This window comes from Carcharhinus amblyrhynchos, chromosome 20, assembly GCF_965287045.1.
Source record: "Carcharhinus amblyrhynchos chromosome 20, sCarAmb.v2.hapA, whole genome shotgun sequence".
In the NCBI taxonomy this organism is placed as follows: domain Eukaryota; kingdom Metazoa; phylum Chordata; class Chondrichthyes; order Carcharhiniformes; family Carcharhinidae; genus Carcharhinus; species Carcharhinus amblyrhynchos.
In genome coordinates, this window is record NC_137343.1 from 26642366 (window position 1) to 26661834 (window position 19469).

A 19469-nucleotide genomic window follows, 5' to 3' on the forward strand; every position below is an offset into this window, starting at 1 on the left:
AACATTTCAGAGAGCATTTTATGGGGAGGCAGTGGCATTGTGGTATTGTCACTAAACTAGCAAACCAAAGACACAGGTAGAATCATCAAGGCGGATGAAGAAATTTGAATTCATTAAAGAAAATCTGAATTAAAAGTCTAATGATGACTATGAAATCATTATTGATTTTCTAAAAACACATCTAGTTTATGAATGTCCTTTAGGGAAGAAAATCTTACCTTGGCCTACATGTGACCTACAATGTGGTTAACTCTTAAATGACCTCTGAAACAGCCAAGCAAACCACTCAGTTCAAGGGCAATTAGGGATGGGTAATAAATGCTGGCCCAACCAGCATCACCCATATCCCCTGAATGAATAAAAAAGCAACCACAGTGCTGTAGGCCTGAAGTCACATGTAGGCCAGACCAGATTGTTGTCATGGTCACCATTACTGAAGCTAGCTTCAGGAGGCGAGGGGGTCGGACCGGAGGCGAGGGGGTCGGACCGGAGGCGAGGGGGTCGGACCGGAGGCGAGGGGGTCGGACCGGAGGCGAGGGGGTCGGACCGGAGGCGAGGGGGTCGGACCGGAGGCGAGGGGGTCGCACCGGAGGCGAGGGGGTCGGACCGGAGGCGAGGGGGTCGGACCGGAGGCGAGGGGGTCGGACCGGAGGCGAGGGGGTCGGACCGGAGGCGAGGGGGTCGGACCGGAGGCGAGGGGGTCGCACCGGAGGCGAGGGGGTCGCACCGGAGGCGAGGGGGTCGCACCGGAGGCGAGGGGGTCGCACCGGAGGCGAGGGGGTCGCACCGGAGGCGAGGGGGTCGCACCGGAGGCGAGGGGGTCGCACCGGAGGCGAGGGGGTCGCACCGGAGGCGAGGGGGTCGCACCGGAGGCGAGGGGGTCGCACCGGAGGCGAGGGGGTCGCACCGGAGGCGAGGGGGTCGCACCGGAGGCGAGGGGGTCGCACCGGAGGCGAGGGGGTCGCACCGGAGGCGAGGGGGTCGCACCGGAGGCGAGGGGGTCGCACCGGAGGCGAGGGGGTCGCACCGGAGGCGAGGGGGTCGCACCGGAGGCGAGGGGGTCGCACCGGAGGCGAGGGGGTCGCACCGGAGGCGAGGGGGTCGCACCGGAGGCGAGGGGGTCGCACCGGAGGCGAGGGGGTCGCACCGGAGGCGAGGGGGTCGCACCGGAGGCGAGGGGGTCGCACCGGAGGCGAGGGGGTCGCACCGGAGGCGAGGGGGTCGCACCGGAGGCGAGGGGGTCGCACCGGAGGCGAGGGGGTCGCACCGGAGGCGAGGGGGTCGCACCGGAGGCGAGGGGGTCGCACCGGAGGCGAGGGGGTCGCACCGGAGGCGAGGGGGTCGCACCGGAGGCGAGGGGGTCGCACCGGAGGCGAGGGGGTCGCACCGGAGGCGAGGGGGTCGCACCGGAGGCGAGGGGGTCGCACCGGAGGCGAGGGGGTCGCACCGGAGGCGAGGGGGTCGCACCGGAGGCGAGGGGGTCGCACCGGAGGCGAGGGGGTCGCACCGGAGGCGAGGGGGTCGCACCGGAGGCGAGGGGGTCGCACCGGAGGCGAGGGGGTCGCACCGGAGGCGAGGGGGTCGCACCGGAGGCGAGGGGGTCGCACCGGAGGCGAGGGGGTCGCACCGGAGGCGAGGGGGTCGCACCGGAGGCGAGGGGGTCGCACCGGAGGCGAGGGGGTCGCACCGGAGGCGAGGGGGTCGCACCGGAGGCGAGGGGGTCGCACCGGAGGCGAGGGGGTCGCACCGGAGGCGAGGGGGTCGCACCGGAGGCGAGGGGGTCGCACCGGAGGCGAGGGGGTCGCACCGGAGGCGAGGGGGTCGCACCGGAGGCGAGGGGGTCGCACCGGAGGCGAGGGGGTCGCACCGGAGGCGAGGGGGTCGCACCGGAGGCGAGGGGGTCGCACCGGAGGCGAGGGGGTCGCACCGGAGGCGAGGGGGTCGCACCGGAGGCGAGGGGGTCGCACCGGAGGCGAGGGGGTCGCACCGGAGGCGAGGGGGTCGCACCGGAGGCGAGGGGGTCGCACCGGAGGCGAGGGGGTCGCACCGGAGGCGAGGGGGTCGCACCGGAGGCGAGGGGGTCGCACCGGAGGCGAGGGGGTCGCACCGGAGGCGAGGGGGTCGCACCGGAGGCGAGGGGGTCGCACCGGAGGCGAGGGGGTCGCACCGGAGGCGAGGGGGTCGCACCGGAGGCGAGGGGGTCGCACCGGAGGCGAGGGGGTCGCACCGGAGGCGAGGGGGTCGCACCGGAGGCGAGGGGGTCGCACCGGAGGCGAGGGGGTCGCACCGGAGGCGAGGGGGTCGCACCGGAGGCGAGGGGGTCGCACCGGAGGCGAGGGGGTCGCACCGGAGGCGAGGGGGTCGCACCGGAGGCGAGGGGGTCGCACCGGAGGCGAGGGGGTCGCACCGGAGGCGAGGGGGTCGCACCGGAGGCGAGGGGGTCGCACCGGAGGCGAGGGGGTCGGGTAGAGGTAGAGAGATTCTTCCCGCTCAGAAAGGACAGGACTAGAGGGCACAGCCTCAAGATAAAGGGGGGACACAGTTTAGATCAGAGTTGAGGAGGAACTTCTTCACTCAAAGCGTGGTGAATCTCTGGAATTCTCTGCCTCGCTAAATATATTTAAGTCACGGGTAGATAGGTTTTTGACAGACAAGGGAATTAAGAGTTATGGGGAGAAAGTGGAACTGAGCCACTTCAGATCAGCCACGATCTTATTGAATGGCGGGGCAGGCTCGAAGGGCTAGATGGCCTACTCCTGCTCCTACTTCTTATGTTCTTATGTTCCCGATATATTAATTTAATTTAAATTCCATCATATGCTATGATGAGATTTGATCCTGTGTCCTCAGAGCATTAGTCTGAAAGACTAGTCGCTCAGAGCATTAGTCGCTCAGAAAGGACAGTAGGACTAGAGGGCACAGCCTCAGGATAAAGGGGGGGGCGGTTTAGAACGGAGTTGAGGAGGAACTTCTTCACTCAAAGGGTGGTAAATCTCTGGAATTCTCTGCCCGTTGAAGTGGTGGAGGCTGCCTCGCTAAATATTTTTAAGACGCGGGTTGATAGGTTTTTGATAGGCAAGGGGATTAAGGGTTATGGGGAGAGGGCGGGAATGTGGAACTGAGCCACGACAGATCAGCCATGATCTTATTGAATGGCAGGGCAGGCTCGAGGGGCTAGATGGCCTACTCCTGCTCCTATTTCTTATGTTCTTATGTCTGGGTCTCTAGTTTACTAGTCTACTGATATTACAACATCACCACTGTCTCATGTTGCATGAGCTTGCATCATAAATCATAAAAACATATCCTCAACTGCAATTATAAAATCGTAATCTTGCCTGTTTCCCCTTATCTAAAAGGCTTAGATCTTCCTACACAACAAACCACTCCTCCCACTCCCAACAACACCTTCACTTGAATATCGCCATTCATACTGGATAGGTGTTTTGGTGTACTGAATAAAAACTAAACATCTTGCAGTTCAGAGAAACAAGGAAACCAACAAATTTAATGACCTTTTCACATTTTATATTTGAATTGCTATGTTTGTGTAAACAAACAAAAATGGCAACAATGTTGGAATGATTGCAGATGTAACATATCTTTGTCTTACCTTGATCTGTGAAACTGTAATTCTGGTTTCTGGGCTTTTATCTAACATTTTAAAAATGAGATCCTTCAGCTCTTCAGAGAGGTCTGGCCTAGCTCGTAAAATTAATAACAGATATTGAAATATATTCAGCTAAACGATATCAATGTTTCCCACATTAAATTATCCCATTCCCTCATCCCATCCCATGAAGAGTCTGTAAAGCAGAATCATTGAATGAGATTACAAGGTCTGAGAGAGAAATAATAAAATTCACAAACTAAATTAAGAAAAAAAAACATACTGAAGCAGACCAAAATTTAAACAAGTAGGTATAAACATACAATTTACTCACTGCTCAGGAAATTCCACTGACTGATTCTTAATTTTGTTATGCAGACTTAATATCTGATCATCCATGAAGGGACACTATCAAAAATAAAGTTTACTTAGTTCTTTATATACTTTGCCAAGATTTTACAAGCTGCAAATGTCGATATGTCAGATAATCAAGTATAATAAATAAACACAAAATTATTCTAGACAATTTCAAATATTAAAGGCATATGTAACAAATGAATATGACTGTACGTTTTAATGTTTAAAGGCATTACTAAATCAAAAGGTAATAACATTAAGCACCAGTAACAAAATTTCTACATTAAATGATGCAGCATAAACTTTTTAATCACCAAAAGAGAAAATGCTGGAAAATCTCAGCAGGCCTGGCAGCATCTGTAAGGAGAGAAAAGAGCGGACGTTGAGTCCAGATGGCCTTTGTCAAAGCTTTGACAAAGGGTTGTCAGGGCTCAAAACATCAGCGCTTTTCTCTCCTTACAGATGCTGCCAGGCCTGCTGAGATTTTCCAGCATTTCTCTTTTAGTTTCAAATTCCAGCATCCGCAGTAATTCGCTTTAATAAATTTTTTGTACTTACATGCCCCAAAACGAAACAGTATAATGTAACACCCATCGCCCAGACATCCAAAGCCTAATCACAGGAATCATAATTAATTTCCAAAATGAAACAAATATCATTGTTACAAATTCAGAAAATGCTGGAAAATCTTAGCAGGTCTGACAGTATTTGTGGAGGAGAATAACGCCAATGTTTTGAATCAGGATACCCTTTGTCAGAGCTGGAGTCAAGGAAAATCAGCCAAGATGTATACTATGAGAGTGGTGGTGTTGGGGGCGAGGAGGGCTGTAATTGAGATGATTAAGATTCCCATTAATTACAGCTCCCCATCCCCATCACCCTCATAGTATAAATCTTGTCCGAATTTCCTTGTCTTCAGCTCTGACGGAGGGTCATCCTGATTCAAAATGTTGGCTTTATTCTCACTCCAAAGATGCCATCGGACCTGCTGAAATTTTCTAGCATTTTCTGGTTTTGTTTCAGATTCCAGCATCTACAGTATTTTGCTTTCATCAATACTTTACAAACCTACAAATCTGAAACACCATGTCCCAATTATGAATAAACGGGAGAAGAACAGTTTGAAAAAACACTCATGTAAAAAGCAAACAATACTTATTCACATTTCAGGGATCACGGTAAGATCTAAAATTATTTGATCAGTGGAGAGATTTCCACAAAAGCAAACTGATTCAAACTTCATGCCTTTTTTTTGCCTTTACAGTGAATCCTATTATCTTGCTGATTTGTCTTCATGGCCATTAATCTATCCCAAAAAGTTAAGACTTGCAGAAAATACTAGGTTTAGAATTTCTGCTAAACAGTAATTGGCATGATTTTTTTTGACCCACTATGGGAACTTGTGGTTTTGATTTTAATTTAAAACATTTTTCAACCTAAAATAATAAAATGTAAGACTTTTGCATTGAAATAGACTGGACACAAATTGCAGTTAGGATGTAAAAAAGGATAGATAAAATATGCACACTTTTCACTAAAATAGGCTGAACTTCAAGACTCAAACTCAGTTCCAACATCAAACCTAACAGAAAAACATGATTTTTGAACAGGCAATTATAGTAATTAGGAATCGCCAATAACAGTACCTTGTGGGTTAATGAATAATTCTGCCACAGATAAAATGAACTTTTTTCTTTACCTTGCCATGAAAGTTCTTCCTGGTTTCTGAAATGGTCTCTGGAGCCATGAATGCAGGTGTGCCCACACTGCTGGTCAGAAGAGCATCAGTTCCCTCAAACTGATTGCTAACCCCAAAGTCAGCTATTTTGATATGTCCATCTTCTCCAGCCAAGAGATTGGAAGGTTTAATGTCACGATGAATAATCTTTTGATAGTGCACTGCATACAGAACATTTCTTGTTAAAATCTATTTTGATCTTTTCAATGTGAAATATCTAGCAGCACCAGAGCACAGGACAGAAGGGATTGGGTTAACACTCCATGTCAAATACCAAGCACAAATCTGTTTTATAACAAATAAAAACAATTTATACTAATATATAACATTGTCAAACTAATTAACCACCTCAAAATGTTCTGCAAAAGCAAAAGTAACTGAACACTACACTCAGATTTTTCTTTGTCACAACAGAGGTACTATCATCATAGCTAAGAAGCAGTAAAACTCAGTTATAGTAGGATTGTTCTGATATTACACTGTATCATTGTATGAAATCATTGCATAAAAACACTATTATTTAAAAGCGTAACGAGTGATCTGATGGGGATTTCTGATTGTAATTCCTGACGTGATGAGTTTTCAATCTCATTCAGGCTGTATTTGAAACATCATGCACTATCCTAAAGGGACAGATAGTTAACATGAATTACATTTATGCATATTTCAAAATGCAATGACAGAAGAATATAAGCAAAGATAAGGAGCAGTCCACCCACTTATTTCCCAAGGATTGTGTAGTAAAACAAGGCAAAGGAGAAAGCAAATAGATAACTAACAATATATCAACATCATTTCAATTAGAATTTTTACTTTCCTGTTCACTACCGCACAAAAGGAACATATCCTACACTTACGGAATTCAATTCCCATTATCAAGTCTTGAAAGTAGAATCGTGCTTGCTCTTCTGTCAAGGGTTTGTCAGTTGGAACTTCCATCACAGGGCTGAAATAACAGAATCAATTGGAAACAAGCTGATGTAGCTGAAGTCCTTTGAAATTCTAATGTTCCACAACATTACATAATCTTCAAGTTTTACTAGAAGTGGAGACATGATACATTTTTGATTCGTGCAATGTTACGAGGAGGGGCTAAACATTAGTCACTTATCCATATGGAGAAAAGGTGGGGAAGGAAATCAGAAATAACCAAAGTCATTGCAAATTCTTCACAGATGGTTGAAGAGACACACTGACTATGATGTTAAGTTTCAAGATATATTACTGCATATACTTTCACCAATAACAAAATTATATTTTCAATGCAATTAAAGGAACAACAAAAATACTGGTGCTAATGCTTTCAACACAACCAACATTTAGCCATATACATGGTAGGAAGAGATTTAATAGTGGTTTGCAAAATCTGTACAGAAGATAGGGAGGACTCTTCTATTGGTGGAAAGTTAGAGGCCCAGATCGAAAGCACCAAAGGTTACATGGCAAAGTAACTTTTACATAGTGAGTGGTTAGGATTTGGAATGCATTGTGGATGAGGAAGATTCAACTATGGCTTCTAAAAGGAATTGGTTAAACACCCGAGAGAAAAAAGCATTTCAGGTTTACAGGGAAAGATCAGGTCAATGGCACTAGCTGAATTGCTCTGCAGAGAGCATACACTTGATGGACCAAATGACCTCTTTCTGTGCTGTAACCATTCTATGCATTTCCACGTACAATGAGATCTTATATTAGAAGCTATGCATTTTTCTGGAACAGAAGGTGATTCAAATTGAAGGATGTATCAGCATAAGCCACTCTACACAGCCGTAGCGCTGTAGGCTCATGAGGAACACTTGCTGGAATCTGACAACATATCTACATTGCATGGCAGCATGGTGGGCACTGTTGCCTCACACTGCCAGGGACCTTGGGTTACACTCTGAGTTTCCTCCAGGTTGTCTGCTTTCCTCTCACCTTCCAAAGGTGTGGGGATTAGGAGGATTCACCATAATAATTGCATGGGTTACAGGGATAAGGCAGAGGGATGGGTCAGGGTAAGAAGGTCTTTCGGGGGGTTGGTGGAGTCTGTTGGGTGAAATGGACTCCTTCTGCACTGTCGTGATTCTATGATTCTTGGTTGGATAATCAAGCAGAGAAATCTAAAAGATGTTTAATAAAAAGGAGAAAAAAAGAATACTTGCCCTTGTTTCACAAGTTCAAAAACTGAAAGAGAAATATAATTACAATAGGTTTCTAGGGAATATAACAGTATAAATGTAACATTCATTGCCCAGACATGCAAAGCCTAATCAGAGAAATCAATCATGTTCAAAATTGAAACAAATATCAATAAGTTATAAACCCAAACTCAAAATCAGAAACTCCATGTCACAATCGTGAATAAATGGTCGAAGAACAGCTTAAAAAAGCACTCCATGTAAAAAGCAAGCAATAATTATACTTGGCCTCATGCCCAGAACAGGCGCAAGACTGGTTTAAATATTTAAATCTTCATTTTATTATCAGTGAGCCTGAGATGGAATCGGCTGGGCTCCGGATTGCCAGTGGAAGTGCTCACCTTACCTGAATGGGGGCAGTGATCGGCCGGGGATGGGGAATTGGGGGGAATGTCACATTCTCAGTGTACGAATTGTGTACACTCTACATAGTGCACTGGGAGATCACGTGCATGCGCAATGGTGGCCTTTAGCAGTCATCAGCCAGCTTCCCGGTGTGAATAGACTCCGTAGGATACCCGTACTGGCGTGAAGCACACTTTACCTCATTTTCTTCTCAATACCAGGTTAAAGTTCAACAGGTTTATTTAGAATCATGAGCTTGCGGAGTGCTACTCCTTCATCAGGTGAGTGGAGGTAGATTCACAAACATACGTAGGCAAAGACACAATTACAAAATAACCACAGATAGGAATGTGAAGAATGGTTGGAATGCGAGTCCTTTCAGGTAATCTTTGGGTAAGCGTTCTCCAAGTCAGCCTTCAAGACACACAATGTAGAATCGCCGAGCAGTAACCGATAGCCAAGTTCTGCACATGAGGGCAACCTTAACCAGGATCTTGGGTTCGTGTCACACTACTTGTGACCCCCACCACAATACCTGGGTTTGCAAAATTCTACTAACTGTCCTGGTTTGAGACAATGCACACCAGTTTAACCTGTGATCATCCCTCTCTCCACACACACTGTTTGTATCTATAAAGACTTGCATTTCAAACAATCTTCACATTCCAATCTGTATTTTCTTGCAATTATATCTTTGACTACATATGCCATGTTTGTGAACCTACCACCACTTGCCTGATGGTGCAGGCTCTGAAAGTTTGTGATTCCAAATAAACCTGTTGGTCTTTAACCTGGTGTTGTGAGACTTCTTACTGCGCCCAACCCAGTCCAACACCGGAATCTCCACCTAATTTTTTTCTCTAAACGGCATAAAATTTTAATTTTTCTTTCATGAAAAGTTGAGCATGATTCACTCCCGTTTTCATGCTTGTTTGGCACTTAGAATTTTTTTGGTAAGATAGTCCCCATGAACAACATCATCCCTTTATCAACAAAATACGCTGCAATCTTTACTGCCCAGTTTGATCCATGGTCTCCAAAAATTATGTGGGAAATATTATGATGCCACTCAGGTCATTTTCATGGCATTTAATTACTCTTGTTTATTATAAGGGGAAAGTTTCTGCTCACCCTGGGGATGACTCAAAGTGCAGATCAGGTTGGAGGCTCAATGCTTCCCTGGCTCCTTTCCCTGTTGTCTAAGAGACTGGTGCATCCTTGCCAGCATAATTGGCAATGGAATAGATTCATAATTTAATTAAATTGGTGCACTCAAAAAGCCTATTAAAACTTCCACACACATATATACACACATACATATAGCAAAATCTACAACGGCATATGCTTTTGTGTCCAGATTAAATCCTTTATTAATTCCTATTTATCATTTTGCTGAGGTTATTAGAATATTTCTAATATAGTATTGCTGGTCAAAGCTTTTTATCTTGCACTGATGAGGGCAGATTCGCAAGAATATCAAATCTCGAAGGGAACAACTGCATGAGAAAAGGCTGTTGACTTATTGACAAGTGGGCAATGATTGGTAAAGGTGTTGCCCTGGAGAATGCAACAGGGAACAGTTAACTGCCAAGCTTTTGTTTAAACTCAAACCAGACAATGTTTTAAGTTTTTTAATTTAAAAATGTATTTATTAATGTCACAAGTGGGCTTACATTACCACTGCTTTGAAGTAACTGTGAAAATCTCCTAGTAGCTACTCTCCGGCACCTGTTCAGGTACACCAAGGGAGACTTTAGCATGGCTAATGCACCTAACCAGCACATCTTCTGGACTGTGGGAGGAAACCAGAGCACTTGGAGGAAACCCACACAGACACGGTGAGAACGTGCAGCCTCAGCACAGGCAGTGACCCAAGTTTGGATTCAAACTTGGATCTCTGGTGCTGTGAGGCAGCAGTGTGAACCACAGTGTCACCTTGCTGCTAATGAACTTTGATTGGTCAAATCAATTCCAAGGGGAATGGGTGCCCCCAAAATTTCTGTTTATTTGAAAAAGGCACAATATATGGATATATTCTGTTTGCAAAGGATAGGCCCCTTCATATGAATGTATGAAACATCCAGCACACATAAGTGAATGACACTTTGAGCCTGATGGATAAATGTTAAAATATGTTTTTTAATGTATTTCTTAACATAGGCAGGATCAGGCATTTTCCAATCACAGTATCATATTCAATATTGGGCATTATATTCTGAGTTTTAAAAGCACAGGCTGGTTGAGTATGGTCAGTAGTTTACCTATTGTGAAGGGCTATTTAATATGATCCACAAATCATTGGACACATGGTCTACATAGTGGAAACTGGTACTGAAATTCATATTCTACGTTCCTCATTTGTGCAGTAGGCAGCACATCTTTGTGGCTTGATGGCAGCATTCTGATAGCAAAGAATACCACTCATGTTGCTACTGCTTGGAGCAGTTTCGCAAAGGTTAATTTTACCTGTTGCTCAAAGTTTTGAGCACCTTAGCCTTCTAGGTTAATCTGAGGTAGACTGGACACTTTAAATTCTGCCTAATGTCACACTTGGGGTGGCTTGATTATTAATGGTGGGCCAGGTATCTGACTGGCAAGATGAAGCAATATATTTACACCTGTATACAATGACTAGAGCCACTATAGGGACAGTAGACAGACTATGGACTCCAAGCACCAGAAATATGTTAAGAATGCCTTGTAAACGGTTATACTTTAAACTGTCAATTTAGTTCCAACAAAGAACAAAGTTGAGGCCTGGAAGATACCAATTAGCATTTCTACTTAGAAACTGGACAAGACCTATGAGCTTCATGCTAACATAGAGTTGTGCTTCGGGAAGGAAAAAGTCCATTCTGTTAAAGTCTTGGCATTAAGTACCGACTGAATTAACGCTTGTAATATGAAACGTACTTTATCCAATCCCAAATCCAAACTAGAAGATGGACGCATTAATTACAGAAATGCTCTTAAACTACTGCAATAGCTCTATTGAAACCTCTCAGAAGAGATTATTTTAGTTGTTCACGTCTGTTTTACATAGTCACAAAATAAAGTGTACCAGAGGAAGATTTGATGGAAGAAAGCACACAGTTCATGAATTAACTTTGTTGAAATTGTTACAAGATATCGTTGGAGAAAATGGTGCCAACTTGTCAATGCTCATATACTAAAAATCACAAGCTGACATTGAATTCGAAAATGTAGTAATAAATAGCTCAAGCTATAGCGTATATAGTGTATTTAAGAAGTGGCACAGGGTAAAAATCTGATTTAAAATAATTCCTTCGTTTCTAACTAAAATACTGATTATTTTACCGATTTGCACACAATTCATTAACACAAGGAAACGTACGCTGTTCACTGTCTTTTTCAGGTTAGGCTGCATATGGTGTATGATTCAAATTATACAGTATGACAAACAAATATTGGAACATACCCATGTACAGATGGTCCTCACTAGGGTCATCAAGCACCTGTAAAAATAAATGAACAATGAATGATATCTTAGAAACATGCCTGCACTTCAACAAGGAACATAAATCAGGAAAGGATAAACATGTGGGAGGACCCACTGTGTAAAAAAAATTTTCAGGATGGGGCATCAGCATCAAGACTGGTCCATCCCTTTCTAACTCATGAAGGTGGTGGCGGACATTCATCTTGAATAGCTGCAACCTGAATCTTGCAAAGATTTGATGTAGCTCGTTAAACAACTCCAAAGGGCAGTTAAGAGTTAATTATATAGGTGAGGAAGTCAAGTCACATTGGGTAATGGATTCTCCTATCATTTCAAAAGTGTTCAGCAAGTTAAAAAGTATTGGTTTATAGTATAGATTGTTATCTCATGTATGATATTAGGCCAAGTCACTCTTTGCATAACTTATTACAAATACTGCAGATGGAGTAAATGTTGGAGGTGGATGTATTGGTGTTGCACCACACCTTCTAGGCCTGAAGACATTGACTATTCTCAAATGTCAAAATCATTTGATGACAGAAATTTCTCTATTTTAGTCTCTCCAAGGTTGATTTTTTCCTCACTGCTTTGGGATCCAGCTCAGTTGGTTGCAAGTGTCTTTAGTATGCGGGACTCCTCTATACAATCCACATGACTGACTCAGTGAAACTGAGTTCTGATGAACATTCTCTCAGTGCAGCACTTAGCAAGAACCTGAGATTTTCTCTTGCTGTTAAAAATAGATCTCAGACACTGAAGATGAGATGCCTCTAGCTATTTTGTGTGACAACAGTAGATTGACCAAATCTCTTATTCGCAAAGACATTATGCAAATGCCACCGCCCAATAGACTTTGTTCATTGCTCGGAGACAAATTTCACGCTCTTTTCAAAGTCCAATTGAACCTGCTCAAACCTGGGCTTTGACCATCCATTGCAGTGTTATTGGACAGCATACTTACAAGGTAACAATTTCTGTACTAAATGAAGCAGTGAGTTGTTGATAGTGAATATAAGGTCTTGAGTAAGTGGACAAAATAAGTCGATAGAAGATCTCCATCTTCTTAATATTTATTGTCAGGCCAAAGTGTTCAGAAGCTTGGGCGTAATGATCAATAAGCAGCTGAATGTCCTCCAGAGTATGTGCAAGGAGAGCACAGCCATCCATGAACAAACATTCAATTTTTGGGCAAGTATTGAACCTTTGAAAATTGAAGAGGTTGCTGTTCTGAATTGAACGTGTAGTCATGTGTTAAGGTGCGTATTGGAGCGTGGCCAAGAAATACATGGCAAACAGAGCTAGAACGAATACACAGCCTTGCTTGATGCCATTAGTGACATCCAATGGCATATGACTTTGCATCATGCAATGAGTGAACACATTGAACATCTGAACACTGTATTTGTACAGGCACAGGCTTTCCCAGTTTACGGAAAGTGAAAGCAGGAGCAAAAAAGGTATGGTTGCCGGATGAGTAGTAGAGAGATCTAGTGTACTGCTCTGCGAACCTGGATTCAAATCCCACCATGGCAGATGATGGAGTTCAATAAATGTCTGGAATTTAAAGTCTAATTATCACCATGAAACCATCGTTGATTTTCATAAAAACCCATCTGGTTCACTAATGCCTTCAGGGAAGAAGATTTGCCGTCTGTAGTTGGAAAAATGCTTGAATCCGTCACCAAAGAAGAAATAGCGAGGCACCTAGAAAGGAATGGTTTGATAGAGCAGACGCAGCACAGATTCGTTAAGGGGAAGTCGTGTTTGATGAATTTATTGGATTTCTATGAGGACGTGACTAGTGCGGTAGACAGAGGGGAACCGGTGGATGTGGCATTTCTAGATTTTCAAAAGGCGTTTGATAAGGTGCCTCACAAAAGGTTGCTACAGAAGGTTAGGGTGCACAGAGTTGGGGGTAAGGTGTAGCGTGGATAGAGGATTGGTTGTCTAGTAGAAAGCAGAGAGTTGGTATCAATGGGTGCTATTCTGATTGGCGGTTGGTGACTAGTGGAGTGCCACAAAGATCGGTGCTGGGGCCTCAGCTATTTGCCATTTATATAGATGCTCTGGAGGAGGGGGCTGAGTGTAGGGTGATGAAATTTGCTGATGACACGAAGATGAGTGGTAAAGCAAATTGCGCGGAGGGTGTGGAAAGTCTGCAGAGGGATCTGGATAGGCTGAACGAGTGGGCGAGGACCTGGCAGATGGAGTACAATGTTAGCAAGTGTGAGGTTATCCACTTTGGCAGAAATAATAGTAGGAGGGATTACTATTTAAAGGGCGAAAAGCTGCAGCATGCCACGATGCAGATGGACCTGGGGGTCCTTGTGCATGAGTCGCAAAAACCCAGTCTGCAGGTGCAGCAGGTGATCAAGAAGGTGAATGGAATGCTAGCCTTTATAGCGAGGGGGATAGAATATAAAAGTAGGGAGGTCTTGCTGCAACTGTACAGGGTACTGGTGAGGCCGCAGCTGGAGTACTGTGTGCAGTTTTGGTTGCCGCACTTGCGCAAGAATATTTTGGCCTTGGAGGGAGTGCAGAGGAGGTTCACTAGGCTGATACCAGAAATGAGGGGGTTGGCCTATGAAGAGAGACTAAATAGACTGGGTCTGTGCTCGTTGGAGTTTAGAAGGATGAGGGGGGATCTTATAGAGACGTATAAGATAATGAAAGGGATGGATAGGGTAGAGAGATTTTTCCCGCTTAGAAAGGATAGCAGGACTAGAGGGCACAGCCTCAAGATGGGGGGGGGGGGTGCAGTTTAGATCGGAGTTGAGGATGAACTTCTTCACTCAAAGGGTGGTGAATCTCTGGAATTCTCTGCCCGTTGAAGTGGTGGAAGCTACCTCACTAAATATATTTAAGTCACGGGTAGATAGGTTTTTGACAGACAAGGGAATTAAGGGTTATGGGGAGAAAGCGGGAAAGTGGAACTGATCCACTTCAGATCAGCCATGATCTTATTGAATGGCGGAGCAGGCTCGAAGGGCTAGATGGCCTACTCCTGCTCCTATTTCTTATGTTCTTGCGTTCTTATGTCCTTCCTTGCTCTGGCCTACTTGGGGCTCCAGATCCACTGAAATCTGGTTGATTCTAAAATGGCCGAGCAGGCCACTCAACTGTATTAAACTACTACAAGCTGCTTCAGCAGAGGCAGATTTGTACTCAACCACAAACAGTAACCTCACGGCCTGGCATAATCCCCACTCTACCATTACACCAAACCAAGTGATCAAGCATAGTTCAAATGAAAAGTACAGATGGGCGTGCCAGGCATACTTATAAATAAGGTATCAACTGGTGAAACCATAACACAGGACTACTTGCATGCCAACAGCATAAGCAGTAAGTAATGACCAAAGCAAAATGATTCAGCAACCAATGGATCAATCTAAGCTCTGCAGTATTGTCACATCCAGTCGTAATGAAGGAGGAGGCTGCACAAATATCCTCATCCTCAATGATGGAACAGCCCGATACATTAGTGCAAAAGACATTTGTAACAATCTTCAGCCAGCAACGTTGAGTGGATGATCCATTTCGGCCTGCTCCATAAGTCCCCAGCATCACAAAAGCCTGTCTTCAGTCAATTTTGATTCATTACACATGGTATCAAGGAATGGCTGAAGTCACAGAACACTGCAAAGGTCCTGATAACCTTCTTCAGCTGCCTCATCAATGGTCTTGATCATAAGGTCAGAAGGAGATCCGTTTGCTGAAGATTGCAAAATATTCAGCACAAATCATATCTCACCAGATACTGAAGCATGTCCACGTCAAAATACAGCAAGGCATGGAGAATATTAAGGCTTAAATGTGGCAAGTAACATGGTGCCAAACAAGTGCCAGCAAACGACCATCTCCAAAGAGAATCTGACCATCGCTGTTTGACATGCATTGCCATCGCTGAATCTACTGTTATCAGTATCCTGGGATTATTATTGACCAGAAACTGAACTGGATTAGCCATATAAATAAAGAGCAGCTCAGAGGCTAGGACTCTTGCTTATGTAGCTCATCTCCTGACTTCCCAAAGTCTGTCCACCACCTCTAAGGTACAGGTCAAAACGTGTGATGGAATACTCTCCACTTAACTGAATGAGTGCAGCTTCAACAACACTTATGAAACTTGACACCATCCAGGACAAGTAATCCACTCGATTGACACCTTTTCCACAAGCATTCACTTTCTCCACCACCAATTAACAATGGCAGCAGTGTGTACCATTTACAAGATGCACTGTAGGATTCACCAAGGCTCCTTAGGCAGTACCTTCTAAACCCATGACCACTATCAAGGGCAAGGGCAAGTGCAGCAGACATATGGGAACACCACCACCTGGAAGTTCTTTCAAGTCACTCATCATCCTGACTTGGAAATGTATCATCTTTTCTTCAGCATTATGTGTGTACCTACACCACAAGACAGCTCACCACCATCTTCTCAAGGGTAATGCCCATCCTTTATTAAATGCTGGCCTAGCCAACAACTCCCACATCCCATAAATGAGAAAAAAAACTACTGTAGCAAAAGCCTTTGCCAGATAAATGACCACCATATAGTTGTGGGACTTTTTCTGAATTTTACTTTTTGCAAAGATCATGTCTATTTTTTCCATCCTGCATGGATGCCACACCGTGATTCAAGGTACATGGAATCAACGAGGTGAGTAACAATCTGAAGAATAATGCTGCAAGAAATTTTCCTGCTGTTTAAAGAAGTGATCTTCCACAACACTTGTCACAAATCAACTTGCTCCTTTTTCATTTGTTAAGATTAATTACGGAGGTATCCTTGTAATTTTGAGACATTGTGCCCTATTCCAGGCAAAAGAGACTAACAAGTTTACAAATTATGCTGGTTCTTCCATACCTGTACACGTCAGGTGAAATGCTGTCAGCTTCTGGCAACTTGCCCACAGAAAGCTGAACTACTGCATTTCTGACTTCCACTTGAAAAGGATTGAGAGCAAGTCTTCTAGAGCACAGTGCTGTGGAAGTGACTTCAGCATCATTGCAAACTACAGATTGTTGGTTTAGTAGATTACTGAAATACTCTGGCCATCGAGAGATAATCTCCTGCCTTTTAGGAGCTAACTGCCATCTGCTAAGAGGATGGGTGTCACATTGTTGGTTTTGGGGCCATAGATAGATCACAGATTTCATGTAAAGCTAAAGGTTGTTTTTAAATCTGCAGCTGCTTGAAACTCATCAGCCTTGTTTTCCCACCATCAGTCCATCTTCTTTCTTAGTTTGGTCTGCAGCATGTGTTTAGTGCAATGGTATAGTCATCCCTTGTTGCTGATTTCTTGTCAGATGTGTAAGATCTGAGTGTCGAAACTTTGTCTAGAAGTCTTAGGCATTTCTCTCAAACCAGTCTTTGCAGTCTCCCTGAAGAAAGTAACTGCCTTCAAAACCCCCAGCTATGGGTCAACTAATAAGATGTTCATCAGCCTACAGTTCAGATGATCACATATAATGCCAATGGGCTGGATAATGGTGTCAAGGTAGATGAGGCTCTTTAATCTACTCAGCAGCTCATCCAAAAATCAAACCTTCATTCTTTCACCTGCTACGCTTGTGGCATGTATTGCATGAGTGTAGTACCAGTTATTTTGAACAGTTTAATGACGCCTAGGAGCTCAGATCCCAAGAAACCCCTTACATTTTTTCTAAGAATCTTCAATGGCAATATTGTTCACCAGAATATCAGCAATTTCGGTAGCTAGTTAGTGTTCCAGTTCTCTCTCAGGCATGTCTTTTGGAACAGTTACATCAAGTTTTCTTTGTGGCTCAATTCTATGTCAAAATGCCTTAGATTTTACAATACCCCTGATGAACAGACAGACCCAGCATTCTATACCTCTAATGGAGCAGGTAGAATGCATATCTTTGCAATCTCTCTGTCATACAGTAACATTGTCCAATGTTTAGTTCTAGAGTACATCGATGTTACTTTCATTGTTCAATTGCTTACCCTTCCCCATTTTGGGGACAGCAGTATCACTCCTAATAAGGTTTACTCTGTCACTTCAGAAGGAAACAAACTCCACATCCTCCCCACTCTGTGGAAAATGACCATCACTCTGAGACCACCCAAGTGCAGGTTATAACTGAAGACTGCCAGTAACATCCTCTACTGCTCCTATTATCACATCCCCATCACCACAGGGCTTGGTTTGCCTGGTGCATTGATTGATTAAAAACTTGTTGAATAACCTGAACATCCGAGTATATTCAAATGGGTGGGAATTAGTTCAGATCCTCCACCACTCTCCCACCCCACACTTTTTGTGTAAGGCAGGTGGTACTACACTGGTGCAAAGTTCAGCAGGTGAAGAGATGCAGGTTTGGTTTTGGGAGTTGTTCTTCTCCTTGACAAGCTGTTGAGCAGGCTGAAGACTCATTTACCGTTCACGTTGCCATCCAGTCCACTGGCACTATTTGTGATCTTCTGCACTGTTAGCTGATGTGAACCTTACGAATTAACCCATAGCTGGGGGTTTTGAAATCAGAGTTGCCTTCACCTAGGTAGACAGCTAATTAAGGCTGACAAGCCCAACTCAAAGCTGCCTGGTTAGCGGTGCCAAACACCTGCCTTCACATCTCTGCCCACATTTCTAAACAGGAAGTGGTGCATGAGATGTAAATCATATGGAACTATTTATTCTGTGGAGAAACAGCATCTCAACTTTTCTCCATTCTAACCTTTCCTAATCTGCTGACCTCCCAATCAAGGAGCTTAGTCGGCAAGGAGCACTAGCAAAACTGAAGTCAATGAGAACCAGAGGAAAACCTTTCCATTTGTTGGAGTCATGCCTAGCAAACGAATATGGTTGTTGGATGTCAATCATCTCAGTCCCAGCATATCACTTCAGGAGTTCCTCAGGGTAGTGGTCCTTGGTCCAACCATCTTCAGCATCAATGACTTACCCTCCATCAAAATCTTATAAGTGGAGATGTTCACTGATGATTGCAGGAAGTTCAGCACCATTCATGACTCCTCAGATACTCAAACAGACCGTGCCCATTTTCAGCAATCCCTGAACAACATTCAAACTTGGATTAATAAGTGGCAAGTAACATTCATGCCACACAAGTGCTGGATGATGACCACGTCCAACAAAAGAATGCCCAATCATCTCCATTCAATGGCATTACCATCACTGAATCCCCCGCTATAAATATACTGGGGCGGGGGGGTTTACCAATGACCAGAAACTGAACAGGATTAGGAACATAAATATTGTGGCTACAAGAGCAGGTCAAAGGCTGGGAATTCTTCGATGAATAACTCATCTCCTGACTCCCCCAAAGGCTGTCCACCATCTACAATGGCACAAATCAGGAGTTTAATGGAATATTCAACGCCTGCATGGATGAGTGCAGTTCCATCAACACTCAAAAAGTTTGACACTCTCAAGACAAAGCCGCCCCCGCTTGACTGCCACCTAAACCACCACCTCCAAACTTGACTCCCTCCACCACCAATGCACTGTTGCAGCAGTGTTTACCATCTACAAGATGCATTGCAGCAACTGACCAAAGCTCCTTAAACAGCACTTTCCACAGCTGTGACCTCTACCAACAAGAAGGACAAGGGCAGCAGATGCATGGGAAAACCACTGCAAGTCCACCTCTGAATCATCCACCGTCCTCGTTTGCAATTTTATCAGCGTTCCTTCAGTTCTTGGGTAAAAATCCTAGAACTCCCTCTTAAACAGTGCTGTGGGTGTACCTACATCAAACAGACTGTAGTGGTTCAAAAAGTCAGCTCAC

At 44.7% G+C, this 19469-nt stretch overlaps 1 protein-coding gene across 3 annotated transcripts in view; it reads right to left on the bottom strand.

The window, feature by feature from the left end:
• Positions 1 to 19469, bottom strand: part of LOC145355857 (calcium/calmodulin-dependent protein kinase kinase 2-like) — a 103447-nt gene that overhangs the window by 28969 nt on the left and 55009 nt on the right. For all 3 annotated transcript variants that reach the window (XM_080208289.1, XM_080208288.1, XM_080208287.1), the window contains exons 7-13: positions 11670 to 11706; positions 7850 to 7871; positions 6563 to 6651; positions 5667 to 5866; positions 4526 to 4579; positions 3945 to 4018; positions 3614 to 3701 (exon numbers count right to left, since the gene is read on the bottom strand). In XM_080208289.1, the coding sequence (XP_080064415.1) occupies positions 3614 to 3701; positions 3945 to 4018; positions 4526 to 4579; positions 5667 to 5866; positions 6563 to 6651; positions 7850 to 7871; positions 11670 to 11706 (564 nt within the window). The remainder of the gene's footprint in view (positions 1 to 3613; positions 3702 to 3944; positions 4019 to 4525; positions 4580 to 5666; positions 5867 to 6562; positions 6652 to 7849; positions 7872 to 11669; positions 11707 to 19469) is intronic.